General features: G+C 37.3%; 1 protein-coding gene across 1 annotated transcript; it reads right to left on the bottom strand.

The window, feature by feature from the left end:
- Positions 1 to 666: 666 nt before the first annotated feature.
- DDC (dopa decarboxylase (aromatic L-amino acid decarboxylase)) lies at positions 667 to 20,785 on the bottom strand (the record flags this gene model as incomplete). Its single annotated transcript, XM_009873865.1, has 7 exons — positions 667 to 738; positions 2,524 to 2,618; positions 4,733 to 4,799; positions 12,001 to 12,144; positions 15,523 to 15,657; positions 19,895 to 20,014; positions 20,672 to 20,785. Coding segments are annotated over 7 exons (747 nt in total), but the record flags the coding sequence as incomplete, so codon positions are not given.
- Between the last annotated feature and the right edge of the window lie 702 nt (positions 20,786 to 21,487).

The following is a 21,487-nucleotide window of genomic DNA, read 5'->3' as shown; positions in this document are numbered from 1 at the left end:
TGATTCTGGTAGACACTAGGTACTGGAAATGCCAGTTTGGGATGCAGTAGGATCATCTATCATGGGATGTTTTTATAACTGCTATTATTACTGCTATGATACTTTGCTTTGTTTCAAAGTATGTCTATGAGTTTCTACTTTGGCATAATTTGATATTAAATGTCATCTCTGCTGGCATCTGAGGAAATTCAAAATCAGTACAGAACTGCAAAAATAGTCATTTTTGAAATCAGCTGCTTTTCATCAGCCAAATCCCAAGTATTTTTAGAAAGGCTTCTGAAAGAATCAAGGCTCAAACAAAAAAAGAAATTTTATGGAGAAGAAAAAAAGCTCTGGTTAGCATCCTGTTCATTGCACTAACATCCTTCAATGAAGGGGGGTTTTTATTTATCTTTTAAACAGTCCCAAAATGGAGCAAGTATTAATACGCAGACTTTTAAGGATTTCCCTCTCTCTCTGGAACATAGGCTCAGGCTTATTTCTAAATTTTACATTTTTGAAACTTGAAAATGAAAGAGTGAATTTTATAAATAATTTACAAGAGCTAAAGCTATCCAGAACTCCTTATTTCAATGGAGAAATATAAATAAATGTCTACTGCTAGAAAGGCAGACTAAATTAACATGTGACTTTTGCCTCTTGTAATGTTTCCTTTTACTGTAATACTTACCACATAGTAGAGCAGTCAAAATTCACTAGCAGCCATTTGTGAGGATTAAAGTTAAATGAATCTGCAAACTGAGAATGGATAAATAAAAAACAGAATTACAAAAGAACAAAGATTCCATGTGCTAATGATACAACTTTGTCAAATTGTCTGAGTATGCCTTAACTATAAACGAATTCCTGAATTGGGTCTTCATAATATTCATGCTGAAGTCACCTTACATAGTAACTCTGTTGCAGTTAAATCTTCATTTACTTGGGCGATAGAATTCAGGTTAGGTACACAGCTAGGCTATTATCAACATTGCGAGCATTTGCTAACAATTACACATTTTAGACACATATGTTATGGAAAAAAATGTATCTCAGTGTAAACTTAAAAAAACACCCCTGCATATTTAGGAACATCTACTGTGGTCCATATCCCAGTTTCCAATAACAATTCCCTAAGCTTTCTGTTTGCAAGAAAATTAAACATATACATGCTAAATGATATATTTAGTTCAGAATCTGCATATCACACTCATTCATAAAATTACAACTGATCAGGAAATAACCTGTTTTAAAAATTATTATTGCCAGGGTACTTCTCTTAGTAGAAGTCCTTTTTTCATCTAAGTCAAAAGAAAAACCCACATAGAATAAGCATTCCCAATACATGTTTGTATAAATCATGTAACAGGCCTGTTTTACTTGCCATATGTTTAGGCATGTCATCAGAGGAAACGCAGATAGGCAAGACAGACGTCGTGTGGGAAAGGCTTCGTCCGTGTTTTCTGCTTGACAATGGCAGAAGCCATTAGAATTAAAAAAAGAGAGGTGGAGGTCTGGCAGCACCAGGATTTGACTACTCCGTATCGCAATTCTGTGTTCTCATTTGCTTCTCATAACCTTCCCTGTCACTTGTAAACAATTAATAATTGCTCTCATAAGAGTAGATTATCTGTCTGTCTATCTATCTATACATCTATCTAGCTATCTCCCTGTACTATGTAAGGTAGGAAACGTATTCATGGTTGTTAAATATTTACTCTTATGACAAAAGCTGGCCCAGACAAGGGATGCTGTTTCATTTCCTTCAGGAACCAATAACAGTAATTTAAAAAATATGCCCCCACAGGAAATTACAAGCAGCTTCATTTGCTGATAAAAAGAGGCAGAAAGAAATGCTTTATTTGTGAGGGGCTTTCCCTCCTCTTCTTCATTAGCTGCTGCCTATCAGTGCTGTGTTTAAACTTCTGGCTTTACCAAACAGTAATATTTTCTCCATTGATGGGGAAGACAAGGACTTATCTAACTGTCTGAGGGGAGCAGCAGGAAATTGAAGTATTCTTATCTAAGCGACTGAATGCCAAGTAGCTCAGCAAGGCGGGGGGAAAGGAACGGGAGTGCTGTTGGGAGAATATTCCATTTAGCTGTCTCAGTTATTAAACCCTGTCTGTTCGAGATACAGCTACTGGCTGTATCCTATACGACTTTCAGGATGTAAGCAAGAAATCAGACATAATGAGCTCATTAATTTGATGAACTTCTTTCTCCTTTTTTTTCTTTTTTTGTGTAATGTAGAATTAAGGTGCTACAAACATGCTTTTTTGGAAATTTTGGAAAAAGTTCCTCCTTTCTAGCTTGCAAGGCACTTGCTGAATGACAGACTGTGGTAACTTGCATCCTTCCAGAATAAACCCATAAGAAATTACATGAACCTATTACAGAATATACAGGGATTTGTAGTGCAAACTGAAGTGCAGCGTACTCGGAGATTCTAGAAAAGCCATTAATGCTGGATGCATAAGGAACAGTCAAATCCTACGGAAGAGCAAGGTTTTAGCAGGCTGCTAGAGAAGAAACTTCATTTACCTCCACTCCATTTAAAAGATGCCTGAATTCAGGGCAGATGAACGCACTCCCAGCATAGGCGGCATCAATGTGCATCCAGATATTTTCTTTATTACCTAAAAAAAAAAAAGTGATTGAAAGGAAAATAAATTAAACAGTAGATTAAAAAAACCTTTTAATTTGCATGAAACCAAGTGCCCTAGAGATTTTTCTTTGATGTTATTATTTTCCCAATTTAAAATTAAATTAAGAGATTAAATGTTTCTATCATCTGAGTATCCGTTAATACATACAGATGTATACACAACATATTCATCTTCCTCACCACTTCTAGTGGAAGAGTCCTCACATACCTAGGTTTATCTTATTGAAATTAAGCAACACAAAACATTGCATTATTTTGATTTAAGAATCATTATAAATTGCACGTTATAAAGATGTATCTAGAGATGTAGTTATCATTTCCATGGTAATAAAACTATCTGCTTTAGCAGGATAAGATAGAGCTTTGGCTGTGCTCCCCACTTCTAGCTCAGGAATCACAAACACATATTTCTAAACAGTATTTTTTACGTATTGATATATGTGCACGTGAATGCTTTTGAACTATGTGCAGCAAACTATTTCAAGGACTGAGACACACAGGAGCAAGCGTTGAAAGGTTAAGAAAGTGCTACTTTTGATTAGTCACTGAATGGTTTCTGAAGAAATATTTTAGCATATGAGCCTCTCGTGTATGCTCTGTAATGTAGTATCCACACTCTGCTACAGATCACCTGTATTAATGCACACAGTAACAATTCTGGTCTATGGGTTGGTAACTGAGGCCCATACAACACCTTTCCACTGGTCAAGAAATAATTCTGATGGCTCTTTCCCCATACAGAGGTATATCCATTCAGATCTGCAATTAGGCACCAAGTTCACGCTGGAAATGTCATTCTTGTGAACTACATTTTCTTTTTTGAATAAACGTCTGAAAAAAGCTGATAAAGTATTATTCATAACATCCTCAACAGGTTTATTTTAAAACATGTTCAAAGTTCTACTGATTATTTATTTTAAAATACACTTGGTTTGAGATGCTGCCTTTATTTCATAGGACTGCTGTCCATGTATATTAAGAAGAAAATTCAGCTGCACCAGAAAAACTAGCACAAGACTTATGATTTGAGTAGTGCACAATCCTTCTGCTGGTCTCTGCTGTACAAGCAGGAAATTCCTTAAGAGCAACCCGTGAAACACACATGATTATCATTCTATGATTAGTTGCTATACCCAAAGAACTGCTGTCACTATTTTATTAGGTCAGGTCTATGGGAATAACCTGAACAGCAAAATAATCTCTAGTTGCTTAAGGAGATAACCAGAAACATTTTTAGAAAGGAGGACTGAGAGAAACCGAGTCCTGGGGCTTGTGCTGAGGGCAGGAATCCTCACAGAGCAAGTTACCACCACACAAACCCCCAGTGTTTCAGGCTCCACCTGGATAAATTAACAGAATGTTAACCCTAGCTCTGTTTCTATGAGGCTGCTTCCAATTGCTTACAGCTATAAAGTTTCCGGTTCTAAACGTCCATTTAAATAGATACGGTGCAATTCTGTTGAATTTTCATCAGCCAGAAAGTGCGTGCTTTCAACTAAGCCTTGAGGTGGATCAAAGCTTCACACAAAGACTATAACACAGAAAATACTTATGAAGACTCCGTGACTCAGTCACTGTATTAAGCACCCCTGGCACCTGTCCTGTTTTCTTGCAAACTGGGGGAGGACTTGAGTGGGTTAAGGACAATACATGGGGATATCTGGTGCATATTTCCCTGCTTCATGTGTAGTCTCTAGAACCAGACAGAATCAAAACACTTGGTGCAGAGGAGAATTAGAGCTGAGCTTTTCCCTGATCTTCACCTTGGCTCTAGATGTGCTTGCAGGTAGAAGGACTTGAAGAAAAAAGTTACAAGCTAAAGCACTTATAGTGATTTTTTACTGACAGTGTTCCAAAGTTTGCCCTCCCCAAAAAACCCTTGAGGCAATGGTGTCTGTTCTCTTTAATGTTTGAGAATGCAAGCTTGCTGTTTGACCTAATATTAGAAAGAAAACTGTAACTGAAGGTCTCATCTATAAGTAGCCTTACTGAATTTAGATAATGACGCTGCACAATGTCCCCAAAGTGACTCAGTGTGTCTTAGATCAGTAGCTGCAATTTTAGAAAGTAGCAGCAAAGACTTACAAATAGGACCCAGTTCTAACAGTTTGTCAAAAGAGCAGCAAGGCGTAGTTCCAAGTGTTGCACAGAACTGCAGAGCCAAAAAGACAAAAGCAAAAACAATTTAAGTGTTACAGCAAAGAACATTATCCAATGAAACGAACTGTTGCAAAGGCAACAATAAACAGAGAGAATAGATGATATAGGGCAAAAGAGATTGATTTTAGCCAATACTTGCTCTTCAGGTAATTTAAGAATTATTTTTTTTCAAAGCTCCCATAAGAGTCCATTGAGACAGATGCATAAAATCAAATGTTAATGGAAAATTGAACGGTACGCAATATGTATATGTAATATAGTCACAATGTTATATTAAAGCTGTATTTAATATATTTTCTAGGTGTTCAACACTATCATCAAAATGATTTGCAATTTATGTTATATAAACAAGCTCTCAAGTTGAGCAACTTAAAAGTGCTGGAACTCCTGTTGACAGAAAGGATTATAAAATGTTACTGTCTAAATTAAACAGCCACAGCTCTGTAATAGAGACTTGTAACTGATGTGGGTGCAATGACCCTGCAGCCTAGGGCCTGTTCAACTAATAGTGTATGTTTACTACTAAGTTTGCAACATTTTTTCCCAGAGAAACTTTTTCTCCCAAATTCATCTTAGAGCACTGGAACCATTATTCCGTCATTCTGCTAAGGTCTCATTTAATGTAGGTGGGCCAAAAGCAGAGGCAACATAAATGCTGAAGCTTCACGGTAGAAAGAGAACATAACTAGGTAAAAATGAGCTATGGTAATTTGCTGGGAATTATAACCCGAAAAAACAACTACCAAGTGCATAAATCCTAACATTTTCTTTTTCATGGCTACACTTAGGTTTGAAACACTTGTCTCATTTTTGTAAACACTAATAAAGGCTGGGTCTGTGTTTGACTTGTACTGGATTTTTTATATTATAAAAGACACTTGACAGTTTAAATAGGTAAATAAAGTATGCCCAACTGAGAGGTGCAGCTGGTGGCTTGAGCATGTGGGGTGGGATGGGCTGGACTTTGGGCCTGTTTTATTATAGTTATTGTGCTAGGAGAAAGTACTTCTGTAGCAAAAGATTTTGCTGAAATTCATGTTACCTAACGTGGCCTTACCTGCTTTCGGCTTTTAGCCTCCCTCTAGCACGAGCTTCCTACTTCTGAGAAAAATACTTTCATGTTATTATGTCACTAGCAAATTATTTGCCAAAATCCTATAATCTGTTTTTAGCCTAATACCATGTTTCTACCTCAGACATTCACAAACTGCCTTCTGCATTTCACTGATACCTTGTTAATTCTAGGAGTCCCCCTTACTCAAACCATGCCAGCTCTTGCAGGAGGGTCTTTCTTCCTTCTTTTCTAAAAGGTGATACAGATTTTCACCAAGTATTTCTACTTTAATTAAAACAGGCTGCTTGACAGCTACCAATATTTTATCCTTTTATTTGTTCCCTTGAACACCCATTCTTATTCCTAAATTGTAATCTGCTTTTTCAAGCTAGAGATTTTATTGACTTCTACCAGTTACTGGATATTGGAGGCTGTTAAAAATAATCTGCAGTCACATCTTGAAGCAGGTCCTGTAAGTATCTCAAGGCTAAGAGCTGATTTTCTCTTGAGGGTTCCCCTAACTAGCCCTCCCAATAGTTTCCTACGAAGTTTTAACATGTTTGTTTATTTTTGCTTTTCGTATTTCCCTTCAAGTTGTGTTGTTTTTTTTTTGTTCTATGAAATAAAGCAGCAAGAGCATACTAGAAAGGCCTGGCATCTTGGAAAAAAATCATCTGACTATGAGACAAAGAGCTGGATAAATATATGGGATTTTCATTTGCAAGTTCCAGGTTTTTAGAGAATTCATGCAAAATCAGAAATGGTTGGTTTGCTACTTATTAAACTAGATTTTTCCAAATTTCTAGGAAATCCCACACTAAAATAAACATCCAGTAAAAAAGGCAAGTGGGTATGTATTCCAAAAAACAGAAATTTAAAACTATACATCCCAAGAATATTGAACTAATTCAGTAAATTACTGCTAGAGAGATAAAACCTCTCTTTTATGTACACTTTAAAACATTTTACATACACTTTGGAACATACCTGCATCTATATTATACCATACACCCCAGAGGTACTTTAAATTATTGTAGGGAGTTGAATTTTTCTGTTTAATGCATAGTACTCAGATAGTACTCAATTCATATAAATCTATGTGCACTCTTAGAGGAAGTCATATCCTGCCTCATATAGGGCAGACCTGATTAAATGTAGTCATATAAAACCCTGAAAACATGTTAGTCCTGACAGCACACATGTTCCCCCCACTTCACAATTACAGCAATATTAATAACTATAATCATTGCTCATTGCACTAATAAAATATTGTCTGTGGGAAAAGTTATTAAAAGAAGAAAAGGATGATTCAGTATTTTTCCATATCAAGCTACTATTGAAACAAATACATATCTGAAAATGAGAAGAACATTGAATATAGAGTTAACACAATTTTGCTGTTAACACATTTTTCCCTCAAAAAAATCTAATCTTTATATATAACCGGGCCTTCCCAAATTTCTGAGACACATGAGAAGAACAGAATAATTACAGTGTCTTTGCAGTATGTCTATAACTTCTCTGGAAGTTTAATAATCCTTTGAGGGAGGCTGCTTTAAAAAGATTGGACAATATTTTTTTTAAAAAAAATGTTTGCTCCTTTTTTTACTAGAGGGCATGAGTGTATGGAGCAAAAATCTATTTATCTCATTATTGTCTACCTAATTCGTTCCCCAAATCAGGAGAAACATGCACTTCATCTTTGTCTGAACTACAGATCTACAAATTGAGTCACAAGAAATGTAGGATACTATGATGAAAATTCCAATTTTTCTATATACATAAAGAATAGGGGTTAACCCACTGAACTGGAACACACCCAAATAAAAAGTGCACTATAGACTCTGCTTTTATACATATATTTTATGATAACATGGTGTGGACTTTCTAACAAGATAAGAGTGAAATTACTTTGGTTAGTCCAGCAATTAAACTAATGATGGATATTTCATAACACAAAGTTACACATTATTGTTGTTAGTGTTGTACTGCAATTAAAGTACTCTTCTAATCAGAATAAGGAGTATGTTCCTCCAATGAGAGACTATATGAGTTCAAACATATCCTTAGTTGCTTAAATAATGGCTAAGTTCAAACACAAGCTAAGTTGTTTAAATGCTGTAAAGTAGACCTCAGCTTCTGTAATAATTTTGTTGTCCTCTCTGCAGGTGTCTAAGCCTCAAAGCTACTTGTTTTAATTCTCAGAAACCACCTAAAGTGGCAGCATCTGCTCTCGTCAGGACTCTCATTACCCTGCTTCAGCACTACGCAATGAATCTAACTCAATTTGTAACCTGTATAACACCGGGTAAAATCACATTTGTGCAAAGGGCGGGGGACAGGCTGCATCACAGAAATGGGACTGATGGCTCCGCGTAGCCTGCGGGCCTGAGCCTTTCCAGGTTGTGCACTTCCAATTTGACTCAGCCCTGGCTGCGAATACAAAACAGCTAAAATGCCTGCACGAGTCATCTCATGTCTTGCTTTCCCGAAATTAAGAGCTCTATCAGGAAACGTGCATGAATTCCCACCACACCACCTGGCAGCAATGACTCTCAAGTCTTTTCAACTGGAAGACCTACAGTTTTTGAAAAAGGTGTGGATGTATCTTGGACAGTTTCACCACAAAGATTTGATTTGCAAGTAACTAAAATGAGGCAGAACTTGGAATGTTCTCTTACTGTAATTATTTTCTCCTGCCCAGTTGTTTGCCAGCTTGCACTCATCAGAATGTCTGTGGCTTGAAGAGAACTGCTATAGTTCACTAAGTCACTGTTGAGTATTTTATGAAACAGCAACCCTTCACAAACTGTGGGTTAAGAAACATCACCCTAGATATTTGTACATCTCTCAAGAATACCTCTTCCAAATAGAAATCTGTGAATTTATGAAAAAGCATAAAGCTCACAGGCCACTTACACGTGTTCAAGTGAACTAGGATTGAATGCAGTGGACCTGAGGTCTGAATTTAGCAGTGCTTAACTTTGTGATCTCACATCTGAGCATCCTGGTCAATATTCATCCAACACAGAGGCCTGCCTCTAGCTGGGAGCATCGGGCTGACTATGAAAGACTTTTACGCATGTGCTTAACCACCAGTTGGTGTATAAACATGTATGGACATGACTTCAGCACGTGCCTTAAAGCTCCCCTTTAACTGGTGACCAGATGAAGGACTGCGTATCAGCCACGCATGGAAATTGCTCCTCAGTAAATCATGGCAACTTCAATGCCTCAACCCCTGACACAGCCAAGTTCTTTGTTTGCACAGTCTGCTTGCTTTACTACATGAAAATATCTCTGTTTCAGTTTCTGCAAAAGCATTTTGAAAGAGACAAATTAACACAAGTCTGAACTTAGAAACAAAAAAAACCCCCCAAACAGAAGTCTGGGTACACTAATTGGCTTCACTGAACAAAACGATACACACATTACTAGTGCTAAAAGATATTGATCGTGGATAGGAATTTAAAGACTCATTTTAAAGACAATGCCTCTCGTCAAAAAAGGCTGACTGCCAAATCCTACCTATGTGAAAAGGAAACCTGTAATTACCAGATTGCTGTACTGAGAGAACCTGTTTCACATCAAGCAAACACAACCCTGATCCTCCACTCACCTCGACACACAAAGCATTTCTATCAAGTTCAGCATAATTAATCCTCATTTATTCATTAAATATAAGAGGAGAACCATGCCTATAAGGCATTGCAATTTGCTTGAATTTTCTTTTTAATCCCCTACAAAACTTCTTTTTTGCTGATAAGGGAGACTGCATCAGCTTGGATGTAACCAAGATGTCTTCATTAGAAGCGATCTCTGTTGCCACAAGTCTCTTCAGGCGGAATTTCTTCTGTTAAACTTTTTGCTTTGATGTTGAATCACTCCCCTTAGTGAAGGATCAGTGAATACAGAGAGACAAGGAACAAAGTGGCGTAAGGTGTTTGCTTGGCAATGTGCCTATCTTTGTCACCAGAACAAAATAAAATACCACCAAATTACTCAAGAACAAAAGAAATGGAAAGGCTTTTGAAATCTGCAGCCAGAAAAGGGAGCATTAACATAGCGCATGGACTGCTACTCAGCATGACAGAGAATTAACACACCTTTCGAGTTAAGAGGCCAACCATAAGGATAATGAGATCTAGTTTAATCTAAGCTGACATGTTTTATGTATACAAATAAATGGAAGACCCGGTACAGGCCATATTAACTCAGACTGAGCCTCTGCTGTCTTTGAAAGCCTGTTTTGCACAGCTAAGCAAACAGAGGAAGAAAAACAACAGTTAAATCAGCCTTTGTAAAGGTGTCACTGAATACATGAAACAGAATTTTTTATTTCCTCTTGCTATGCACAGAAAAATTAATAAGGGATGAATAATTATGAGGGATGAGTTGCATTTTTTTGTTAATGGACAAAAGATGAGGAAAAACACATTAACTTTGTAGTTAGCACACAGAGATGTGACACAGGGCTGTGCTTGTAACTGTTTAAAATTAACAGTGAGATAAACAAGTAGGATCTTATATATGATATTAAGAACTGGTGCCACACAACAGAGAAATAAAACATGCCTTATGGCACATCTTCACTTCAGTAGGTGCAGTCCACAGAAGAAAGTTCATTTTGGTAGCCCTAGAAACGCTTTGTTTCTTAGTCATAGTCTTATTATATCGGAAAGCAATTGATGGCCTGTGTTTGGTCACCCCAAGCATTTTCTAATTCTAGGCAGGCTAAAAATTAGCAGTATTCTGCACATATGAAAAACAATTTTCACCTCAGTCATCCTCATACTACATAAAACCAGACATTAAAGTTTAATAACAAGAGAGTAAAAAGATTATATTTTCAAAAGAGCTTGGTGAAATTTAAGCTTCTTTGTCCCATTTGGCACTTATCCATGACTATAAGCAAGCTTAATCTGCTAATTCTTCTAAAAACAGTTCATAGAAATTTAAGTCACATTAGCCTTTTTCAAAATGTTACCACATGAAAGAAAAGAAACAACCGTTGAGTCAAACATGACTTTTCTGAAAAAACTGTATATATCTAACTCTCTTAAAAAATCCAATTTCTAAAGTTTTTTATTTTAAAAGTATTTGGGTTTTTTTCCTCCACTTGTTCTTCAGTGGCGATCAGTAAAAACATATTCTTGGTAGCATATTATACCCCTTAATAGAACTATAGAGCCCATGTTCTATATCAAGTTTTGTAGAGGCATAATGCTTGGAAATGAGCAACATATCAAAGGTTACTCACTTCCTGAAAAAAAAAGGCAAAATCTTTTATTTGAAATAAAAAGATGGTGTTCTGAACTGACAGGAGGAGCAGATCTGATGAAGACGCAAATATTCTTTTTGATCAGGTGGTCCTTGTCATAGTAGAACCAAACTTTAGAATTTTATCCAATCTAACACTGTTCTCTGTCAAAAATCTGGGGATTATGAACTATAGCTACTGAGTTATGAACACATTTGCTTTTGCTAGACTGCTATGGAAGCAGGAATCTCTGGAAAAGAAAGTGGGCAGATAATAAGAAATAATGATACCTAAAGCTTCCACAGCCAGATTCCCTATAGCTCCCCTGTCAGAGATAAATCACATACTCACAAATATCTGTCTGCCAAGGTCTGATCTCAATGATATTTGGGGTATATTGTGGAGGTTCATTCCTTTGCTGAAGTTGTGAGGAAGGAAAACTATTTTTTCTTGAAAATCCTCAAGTTTAAGATACCATTATTTAATTTATTGACTTTAAACTTGTTTTACGTATAAGTAAGTTAGAATCTGAAAAATAAAGGTGTACCTCTGTAAAAGAGGCAGTTCAGAATTCAAGTGTTAGGAGATTGTAACACCACAGGATTATATGCAACTATAAAATTCATCTCAATTTATTCTTCTGCCCAATATAACTTTAAGTCCTTTTAAAAGAACATTTTTGCTGAGAAGTGTAACCAGCTGCTCAGATTAGTTGCTCCTCCTGCACAGAAAGGCATGTGAAGAACACTCACGGAACTTGTCCTACTGTTCTAGCTAGGCTGCTCATCAATCCCTCTTAGGGATGAGATTATGTACTCATGTCAAAAATAGCTTATCAGAAGCAGTAAGTCCACTGATTAATTAAAAAACAGTACTCACAAAGAATGGGATAAGACCAGAAGCTTTGTCTTCATCCAAAACTTTCTTTAGGGCTGAACCACAAACACGAAATGTATCATCCGAGGAAACATTTTTAATTTTCACACCACCAATAAGTGCAGCCCTTTCCACTGATGAATGAGCCTGCAAGGAAATGAGCAAGTTTTAAGACAGATACCTTTTACTGGGATGTAATAAGTTCATTTGAATTTAAAAAGAAAAAAATAATTCTGTGAAGTAAATCAATACTCGACATCCTGAGACTGTTGCTGGTATGTAATAGATACATCACTCTCCCTCTTTCAAACAGACAGACAGACACATAGACACACACATATATACATTTACACAAAAAACAGTAATAAAAACTCTGAAGTATTCTTGAGACCATTGCCATGGCATCATTCAAACAACAGTTCAATTAACCTTAGTGAGAGCTTTAATTAACATGTTCACAGTTAGGTAGGATTGATTAAGGGCTTCAGGATTTGGCTCTAAATCAACCAAAAGATATGCAGATAATCAGCTTGCCTGATAATGATTCAGTTGCTCACTAGCATATTTTTATGACGTACAGCTTTGCACAACTCTGCATAAATATACATCATGGTATGGTACAGACTGAGATATTTTTGTTACATGACCTCTTTTTCTTAGATTACCTACTGACTAAATTGTAGTTCAATTGTCCATTTATTTTGTTAAGCAATGAAATATCCTTCTTAATATGTTATTTTATCTATAATCCACTTTATTTGCATTCCCTTAAACAGTATTTTTAGAACATAAAGCATATCTCAGTAAATATAAACAGAGATATCACTACGAAATTCTTAGAAGTTGGTGAGGTACAATACAATAATAACTCTATTAACAGTAAAAGGTATGTTTAGCCACAAAATACTCTCCTTTAGAGCACAAATAAAACAACAAAAAACCCCACAGTTTACCTTCTGCCTTCTGCAATTTTATTGTCATTAATTTGAAAGAGAAAAACTGCTCACTTTTTCATATCATTACTATTCTTATTCATGATCTCCATTATATCCTTGATGGTTCTTGCTAGTGCCCGCAAGAGCACTTACTGATTCTATTCTATTTTAGCATATAATCATGGAAAAGATTAAGCAAAAGTAAAAGTTGAACAAGACCAGATGAAGATAAAGATTGTGCCTTTCAACTTCACATATCCCTGGAATGCTGTATTTTAAAGGCAAATTTCCTATTAACTTGTATCTCAGCAGTGCCTCTCATTAAGGTATTTTGGTTAACTAATTAGGCACTAACTTGAGAAAATTTGGAACTCTGGACTTGAAATATAACTTTCAAAGTGGAAAACTTTGCTAAGTGTACCATAGCAAAACCATAGTTCACTCAAGTGCACAATGGAAAAAGGCATTTTATAGTTGATTTATACAAGAATTGCAAATAAGAAAACCATAATAATACACTGAGGTTGATAGCCAGTCAGAACCATTGAATTGCTTCCTCAAGTCTCCAAAACAGTAGTAAGGCTCTCTGATAACGACAGACATTCAGAATCTTAAGGTTAAAACTGCCAAGAGGCTTTTGCATTACAACGAATCTTCAGAAACCTGCTGCTCCATGGAATTCCTTGTCCTCAGCAAAGTACCTAGGAATCTCCCACCACTCTCGAGGTGATCAAGGAATGAAACAGAAATCAGTGAAATGAGTGGGCAGCTGCTTAAGGCAGCCAAATAAACATGAAGGAACTGGCCTGAGAAAATTTAAGAACTTCAAAAAGCTACCTGACTCCTCTCCTGGTGCCAAACAGTCAGGTGCCTACTGTCAGGTGTAGCTGGATGCTCCTCTCAGTCCTGAGGTCTCTCTTTCAGTGTCACTTGCAAAAGGAACCTCAGCCAGGATAGCCTGGGCACTAAACCAGACAGGAATACTCTTCCGTTATCTCCAAACCCACAAGTAATTATTGGAGAAAGATTTGTTGCCAGTCCTGCTCTGTACTCACTAACACAAAGCAAAATGATTTCATTGGGATAAAGATTTTCCCAAAATGCCTAGAAGCTAAAATGATCTACCCAAGATTATAGGAGATCTGAGTTCAGCTTTCTTCTCTGAATCTCCTTACCGGACAACTTTTTATCTCCCTCCTAATGCGTTCTTGCCGCATGCTCTGTCAGCGCATGGTTTTCTCGCCCACAGAATGGCTTAGGTTTACTTTCTTTTGTGGATTATTGCCTATGAGTCACACAGGTCTGCTCTTAATGCAGAAGGACCGGTGAGCTCTGCAACAATCTGCTTTGAAAGGTCAGCAATATCTTAAGGCAAATCCTTCTGTAAACATAAGATCCTGTGACCTTCAGTAGGCAGGAAGGCCTGTCAGTCCTCATTTCGGGTCAGCCACTTACATCCAACAAAAAAATGAAAACAAGTAAAAGGCTTTGCGCATCACAGAGTTTAGCTCTGGGATTGGTGGTCTGCACAATACAGACCTTAGGGTCCCAGACAAAAAAAAAGGACAAATATCCTTTATTCCTTTTGAAAACAATTATCTTTCCCTGTATTTTCTTGTCCTGACTCTTCTCGCCCTTCAAGCGTAGATCCTCTTCTCAGCAGCAAAACTCAAGTGTACTTTTAACTTCTTCTCCAGTGCTTTTTAACATACACTTAGTAGTAAATCAAGGTAAGGCTGAAACCTGTCCATTTTATTCTGCATAATCAGATATTACTTTAAACTAATCATCAAGTACTAAGAAAGATTCTTCTATCTCGTTGACATTTAGAGAATAAAATGTCTCAGAACTATTGAGAGAAACAACATTGCTTGGCCCTTCAGTAGGATTAGTGTGTCAGAAAGGTAGCAACAGCAGAACACACAAAATGAAATGTCTTTTCATTAACAGTAAAAGATCCCATGGTCTTACAGCCTGCTGAGAATTTAGCCTAACTCAGTCTGTTAAATACCACTCACAGCCAGAAACCAAGGGTTATGTTTTCTGTTTTCTTATAAGATTTCTTAGCGGGATTGATACATAGTTCTTTTCTTTAAAAATAGTAATACTAATGTTTTGGGCTTCTTCAGGTACTATGACTTCTTTATATACACGCACTAGGCTTGTCTATGTGCATGCAGGTGCATCCTTGCATGCATACAGGAGAAGGGTATTTGTTAGGGAAAGGTATTTGTTTGCACACGTGTATGTAGGGCAAAATTAATGTGTGGACACATGGACACACAAGCCTAGATGGAATAAAGGATGGTCTAGACTTACTCCACAGAAATTAACACCTTAGTCAAGTATCTTTATTTACTACAAATGAGCTCTTTTGTAAAGAAGCAATACGTATGTAAAACGGACCTCCTGATGTTTCTTCTCTGTATTATGGAAGCACACATGAAATTCCAGCCCACTTATGATGTACAGGAAGATTTCAACAAGCAAAACCAAATAGTCACCAATCCACTTAATTCACCTGCCTATTGAGATGGCTGAAATTTTTAAGTGTAGATGCCCCATGTTTCCACATTTTTGAGGTACTCACCTGATCAGAAGCATAGGCAACCAGCCTGCCCATGATGTCTGCTTCTGTTAGCTCAGGCTTTTCTGACTGCACCGTTCTGATAGTTTTTGTTCTTGCAGCGAGCAGTGCCATCAGAGTGGCCTCGCTTGCACTTCCCTGTGAGACAAATTGAAGGAAGGTTCAGAAGGGAGACATTCCAGAAGAAGAAAAGCAGAAGAACCAGACACTAATCATTTGTTAACCAGTAACAATGGCAGAGTAATTGTTGATTTCTGTTATGCTGGATTTCTGCATATTTAACTTCCATGAGAATCTGACTGTCAACTCTCATTTCTATCAAGCGACATGCATAATTATGACGCTTATTTAATATTTAGAGTTACCTTGGGCAAGTCAATTACTGTGCCTAAAAAAAAACCACACTGAAGAAGCAGAGAAAGCTATGATTCAACACAGCTAACTGCATTACAAATATTAGTTGCATACATTCTCTTCATCAAGAAGACACAGTTGAAAGGAATAGTGACATGCTATTTCTAAATTGCACTTTGACCCACAAACCACGAGTTTATATTTTGTCTTGGATACTCTGTGACAACAAAGAGGGGAGTTTTTTGCTTCAGTTGATCTGTAAATTTCACAAGAGAGCATAAGTTCCCGCAAATTCTTCTTATGCTCTTTCTATAGAACAGGCAGATGAAACATGCTCTAAACTGCTTCTTTACAAGTAACAGTTTATGAAGACATGTTCACAAATTTCAATGGCTTTGGGTGTCCGTACACAGGACTGAGTTTTTAGGTGCTTTCAAAGTTGAACAATTGTCACATGAATCTTCCTTTGCCAAGCATGTAACAGTGCAATGAATACAGTTGCTTATATTAATTAAGTATGTCTCAGAAACATCACCAGTGCCAAAAATCTAATTTTAGAGTGATGTTTCTTATTTTACACCAAAATTCCATCCTTTGTCTGTAGAAGACCTGTGCATACTTAGTAATTACAACAAATGTTTAAATATTTGGAAAGTCTTCTTCACTGGAGGTGAGCATGCTCCTACAGACCTAAACTCATACTTTCTCTTCATAGAAAAGATAGCTGAGCTATTTATATGAGATAAAGCTGCCTTTTACAGATGTCAACATCTCAACAGTGAGTCAACTTAATCCAGCTGAAATTCAACAGCCTCATGAATGGAGTAAGCAGGAAAAAGGACAGTTTCTAAACATTTACTAACTGCATTGCCATGACGAATATATTTTATCTGCCTTTCTGCTGGTGTGGGATTTGAGGAATGTAGACTCCAGAGTCTGCATCAGGGCACAAAGACAAGCTGGAGATAGTTTTGTGCATTTCTTACAGCTGCTGCTGCTGCTACATACAGCACTAAGGCAACTGAGAGAAATATTACAGATAAAGAATGTTACAAGAAAACAAATATCCGTCTTGGGTCAACTAAGGTAGAACTTCCATGTGGAAACAGAAGGTGAAGGAATAATCTGTGGGAAATTATACTACTTACTACTTTTATCAAAATACATATTTAAGGGATACATGACAATCTTTCAAATATATGGGGAGAAAATAGCACTTTTTCCTTTTTTTTTTTTTTTTTTCAATGATAAGGCCCTGTAAAACTGTTACAGTCTTACCAGGACATGTTAAGTACTGCACATATTAAAGAAATGTGCACAAAGATGTAAAAGAAAATGGCTGTAGGAAATTCCAAAGATTAAGGCACCCCTTGAGATCTGGAAATTTAAGCCGCCACTATTCTGGAGACTGCTTGGCTGGGCAGGCAAATGGCTTAGGCTCAAGAATAGCCTGAGCCTTCTGAGGAGTGCCACAAGATATCTTGGCATCCTGGCTGTTCATCCAGGCTGGTGAGTAGTCAGTGTGTATAACTGTTCTCGTATGAATTTCCTTACAGAGAAATGAGGATGAAAAGGAAAGGACCTGTTCTGCCACTGAATCTTGCCTGCTGATATCCAGCTGGGATGTAGTCTAAAGGCACTAGAACCTGACAACTTGGAAATGTTTTCGGATGTCTCACAGCAGATGTGGTTTTTCACCTTGCCACCATAAGTCACCTTTTGTCATGCTAAAGTTTACAGTGTTTGCAGAACCTGGTTTGTACAGCTCTTTTATTCACTTGGCACCAAAGTCTTCAGCGAAATATTTTTGAGGGAAAAAAACCTTGGTTCTTGAACTACCTGGCTAACTGATAAGAAAGATAAATCAATGGTGTTCCTGGCCAGGCCAATGGTAGGCCGAGTTCCATTTTGTTTCACTCTGAAAAAACTTTTTCTTTGCAGTGCAAGGAAACTCTTTAAAATTCAAAGTAGGTGCACTTTTCAGCAGTTTATCTAGAATGAACAGCAGGATACAAGCTTCAGGAAGAAAGTTGCTTTCTTACTTATTTTTAAAAGCTGGTTTTTTCTCCTCTTGAATGCTGTATTCTGCATTAAGTGAAGGATGATGATACCTTTCCTTTTACCGCAAGCAAACAAAGGTTGCCATGGCAAGCAGGCTCAAGAGGCAGAAGAAATATCAGAAAGAGCTGATGTTCATGTCCACCAGAGCTCTGAACTGAATTTTTCTTTCATCTTTTGCCATTTTCAAGTGTCATCCTGCACACAACAACAAAGTGCTTCATATTGACATAGACTTTCAAATGTGATTAAGAGCCAATTTTCACAGGCTGAGTTTTACCCAATACCACAATAATTACTTGGTATTTACCAAGGGAATGACTGGCACTGTCACATGCTTGTGTTGACTTTGCCTCACTCTCTGTGATTTGTATCATTATTGTTTCAAGAGCAAGACAAGAAGATCTGCACCACAAATGACTTCCTCGTAAGCAGGAACACAGAGCCCCCTTTCGATTCTTGAAACTGACTGGCTTCTGATGAAAATTACGGGCAATCCAGCATTGTCAGCCTGAAAGGGCAATATTTCTTGCTGATAAACATCAGGCATAATTGCTTGCTTTCACTGGTACAAAGTAAGTACTGCTGAGACACATGACGAAAGCTTGATTTCTCGAACATAACACCTTCCCTAGTAACTGTAATGACAAAGATCCCAACAGAGGAAGTAGATGAAGAAAGAGTTATACTGGAAACACACTGGTGTAGGTGCAGCTCCACCTAGGAGAATCAGAGCAGTTGGGTTAAATTCATCCTTGCCTAGGAAGACACTGGGAAGAACTAATTGGAATATGCTGTAGGCATCTGCAGATGAGATCAAAGAAAGAAGCCCCCACTTCTAGCATCTATTTTAGAAGCCTATCTTAGGATAAAATGGATTGTGCCCTGGCTTCCAGTGACCAGACTCCAGAGATTATCAAAGGAGCACAGAACAATCACTTGAGTTCAGTCTTTTTGACAGTAGAGAGACATATTTTAGATTGATGGCTGTGACCAGAGTCCGCATTTGCTGAAAGACCATGTGCTAGTGGAGCCATGGCTGACAAACAATATAGCTTTATTATGCATGCAAGTTGGCTCATTGATGATATGTTCATTATCATACAGATACCCTGTTCAGACATTGTAGGCTTTCATTAAGCTGCCAACGTCAAAGTTTGGGGGTTTTGTTCTATTTTAGATACTGCAGTCTAGTCTGAAAATTGTATTATCTACTGACAGAACTGTTTAAGTTCAAATTTTAAGCAGCTCTTCATTTTATTGTAATATTCTAATATTTCATTTTGTTATATAAGGAAAATGTCTTACAATAATGTCAAGTTCTTTGACAAAGACTGATATATTTTTGACTACATTCTGTTATTTTCACTTGTGAAAGATTCTCTCTTATGTTATCCATTGCTTGATCACTGACACTTTTTTTTCTGGAAAAAAAAGAAGGCTGTTTTGGAAACCGACTGAAGCAAACAATTGCACATGTGTAAGGTGGTCTTCAGGGAAGCCTTTGTAACCACTTCTAACCATGCTCTACTAAAAATCCTCAGTTATATTTCTATTTGAGAAGGTTTTTCTATTTTTAGCCTTGAAACAACGCTGCACATTATTGATAAGTATGAGCTCCCTTCACTTCATCAACATATTAAAGTTTCCATCCTACACGTTTTCTCAACATTATGATTTGAATTTTAAGTCCAAATTGTGCTATTAAGTTAAACTACTAGCAATTCCTCACAGAGAAGAGTCTTCCAGAATTCATCTTCTCTGAAAACAAACCCATTACTTTCCTACCCACCTATGGACATTGTCTCACAGAGCATCAGTCTTTCAAAAAATCTGAAAGGAACTCGTGGCAGAAAAAAAAAAAAATCTATCTTTCCTTTATTAGTGTTTTGGTATGAAGGTTTTTCAAAATCATAAAGCCCACAAACAGGATCATGCATTCTCTTTTCATGTCTGCTCTTACCTGAATGACTCCTCCACCTTGCCCATCCTTCCCGGCTAAAAACTCTTCGGGCAAATTAATCATCTTTCCTAGCCAATCCAGCATGACAGTCTCTAGTTCTGTGCAAGCTGGACTTGAGGCCTGTATTGAAAAATAGAACAGAAGGAATAACCTCACTAGACCATGAAGAGAAACAGGATTAGCCAGAGCAAGGGTAACTCTTTCTCTCTCTGTTCTTTTCACTATAGAAGAAGAGACTAGCTAACTTCACCAGCTAAATTACAGCCCCGAAGACATTTTTGTGCACGTTGTTTCTAATACCTACTTTAAAAATGTCAAACGGGTCTCACATAGAATCACAGATAACAAATGTCAAAGCTAGGATTTGCATCTTGCGCATTTTACTTCTCTCATCAAGCAGCAACCTCTTTTGAGAAGAGCCCATCTCATGTGAATGTGGAGGTTTTTACATACGGTAACAAGTAACAACACCAGGTGGTAGGCAGCAGTCATACTCTTTAATGAATTACCAGTAAGTTTGCTTTGCTACCACTACTTCTAAATGCTGGTGATTTTTCAAGGGCAAAAGTTTTAAGAGGAAATACTCTTTTATTCCTGGAGTCATTCAGGGTGCCAATGTGAAAACACTAAATCAGTCAAAGAAACTTATCTATAAAAATAGTTCTGTGACTTCACTATTAATCAATAATTTCACTGAAGAATGTTACTGAATTGCTTAAAATCTTGGCAACGTGAGGCACCACTACCACATAGCAGTACATACTCCAGTAAACTTACCCAAGAGAAGCCCACACATCCTATTCCACCACACAACATATCTGCAAGAAGAGCTGGGAAGGATGAGGCTGCAGGGTAGTAGGCAAAAAAGTACGGACTGTGCCAGTGAGTCACCTGTATTAAGAGAAAAATAGTCACTTTTAACTCATACAGGAAGCAGAAACAAATTGTCACCAAATCAGAAGAGATTAGAGGTTTAGACCAGTCAACAATTCTCAACTATCTGGCTGTAATATAGGATCCCATTTTTAGAGAAACTTACTTTTTTTTTTCCTTCCTCATTTTTTTAATCTATCTTTTTCCCAAATCAGAAATAAATTAGTTCTTGCTGCCACCTCCCAACAGTTCCAAAATCAGAGTTCTCAATGTGCTTGCCTAAAAGATAAGAATTGCCTGGTCAGTGGCAGCATGAGTTTCTGTGCAGGACACTGTTCTTGAGCCTCTTTCAGGGACTCTGGTATTTTGTTCTTTCATCTCTGTCATGCAGGGTCTTTAGTGCAGCAGAGATTCACTCTCTTTTCCTGCACTCCGGATCTATTTGCTAAAATTCAGGCACTGAATCCAGCCAAATGGCTCAACACCACAACACGAAATAATCCAGTTCAGTATCCACCATTTTCTGTAGAAAATTAAACTATCATCTCCCTATAACAAATTCTCATTTATATATGATTTCACTTTATATGTACTAATATGAGAGAACCACATAATAACTGCACAAATTGTAGTCAATTGTCTTGCAGCAGCAATATGTATAATTATCTCATGCAACATCTGAGCAATTCTGGGCCCTCCAGAGGGATACAGGTGACCTGG

The sequence above is a fragment of the Apaloderma vittatum genome, unplaced genomic scaffold, assembly GCF_000703405.1.
Source record: "Apaloderma vittatum isolate BGI_N311 unplaced genomic scaffold, ASM70340v1 scaffold13797, whole genome shotgun sequence".
Taxonomy (NCBI): domain Eukaryota; kingdom Metazoa; phylum Chordata; class Aves; order Trogoniformes; family Trogonidae; genus Apaloderma; species Apaloderma vittatum.
This window is presented reverse-complemented; position numbering and strand designations above follow the sequence as displayed.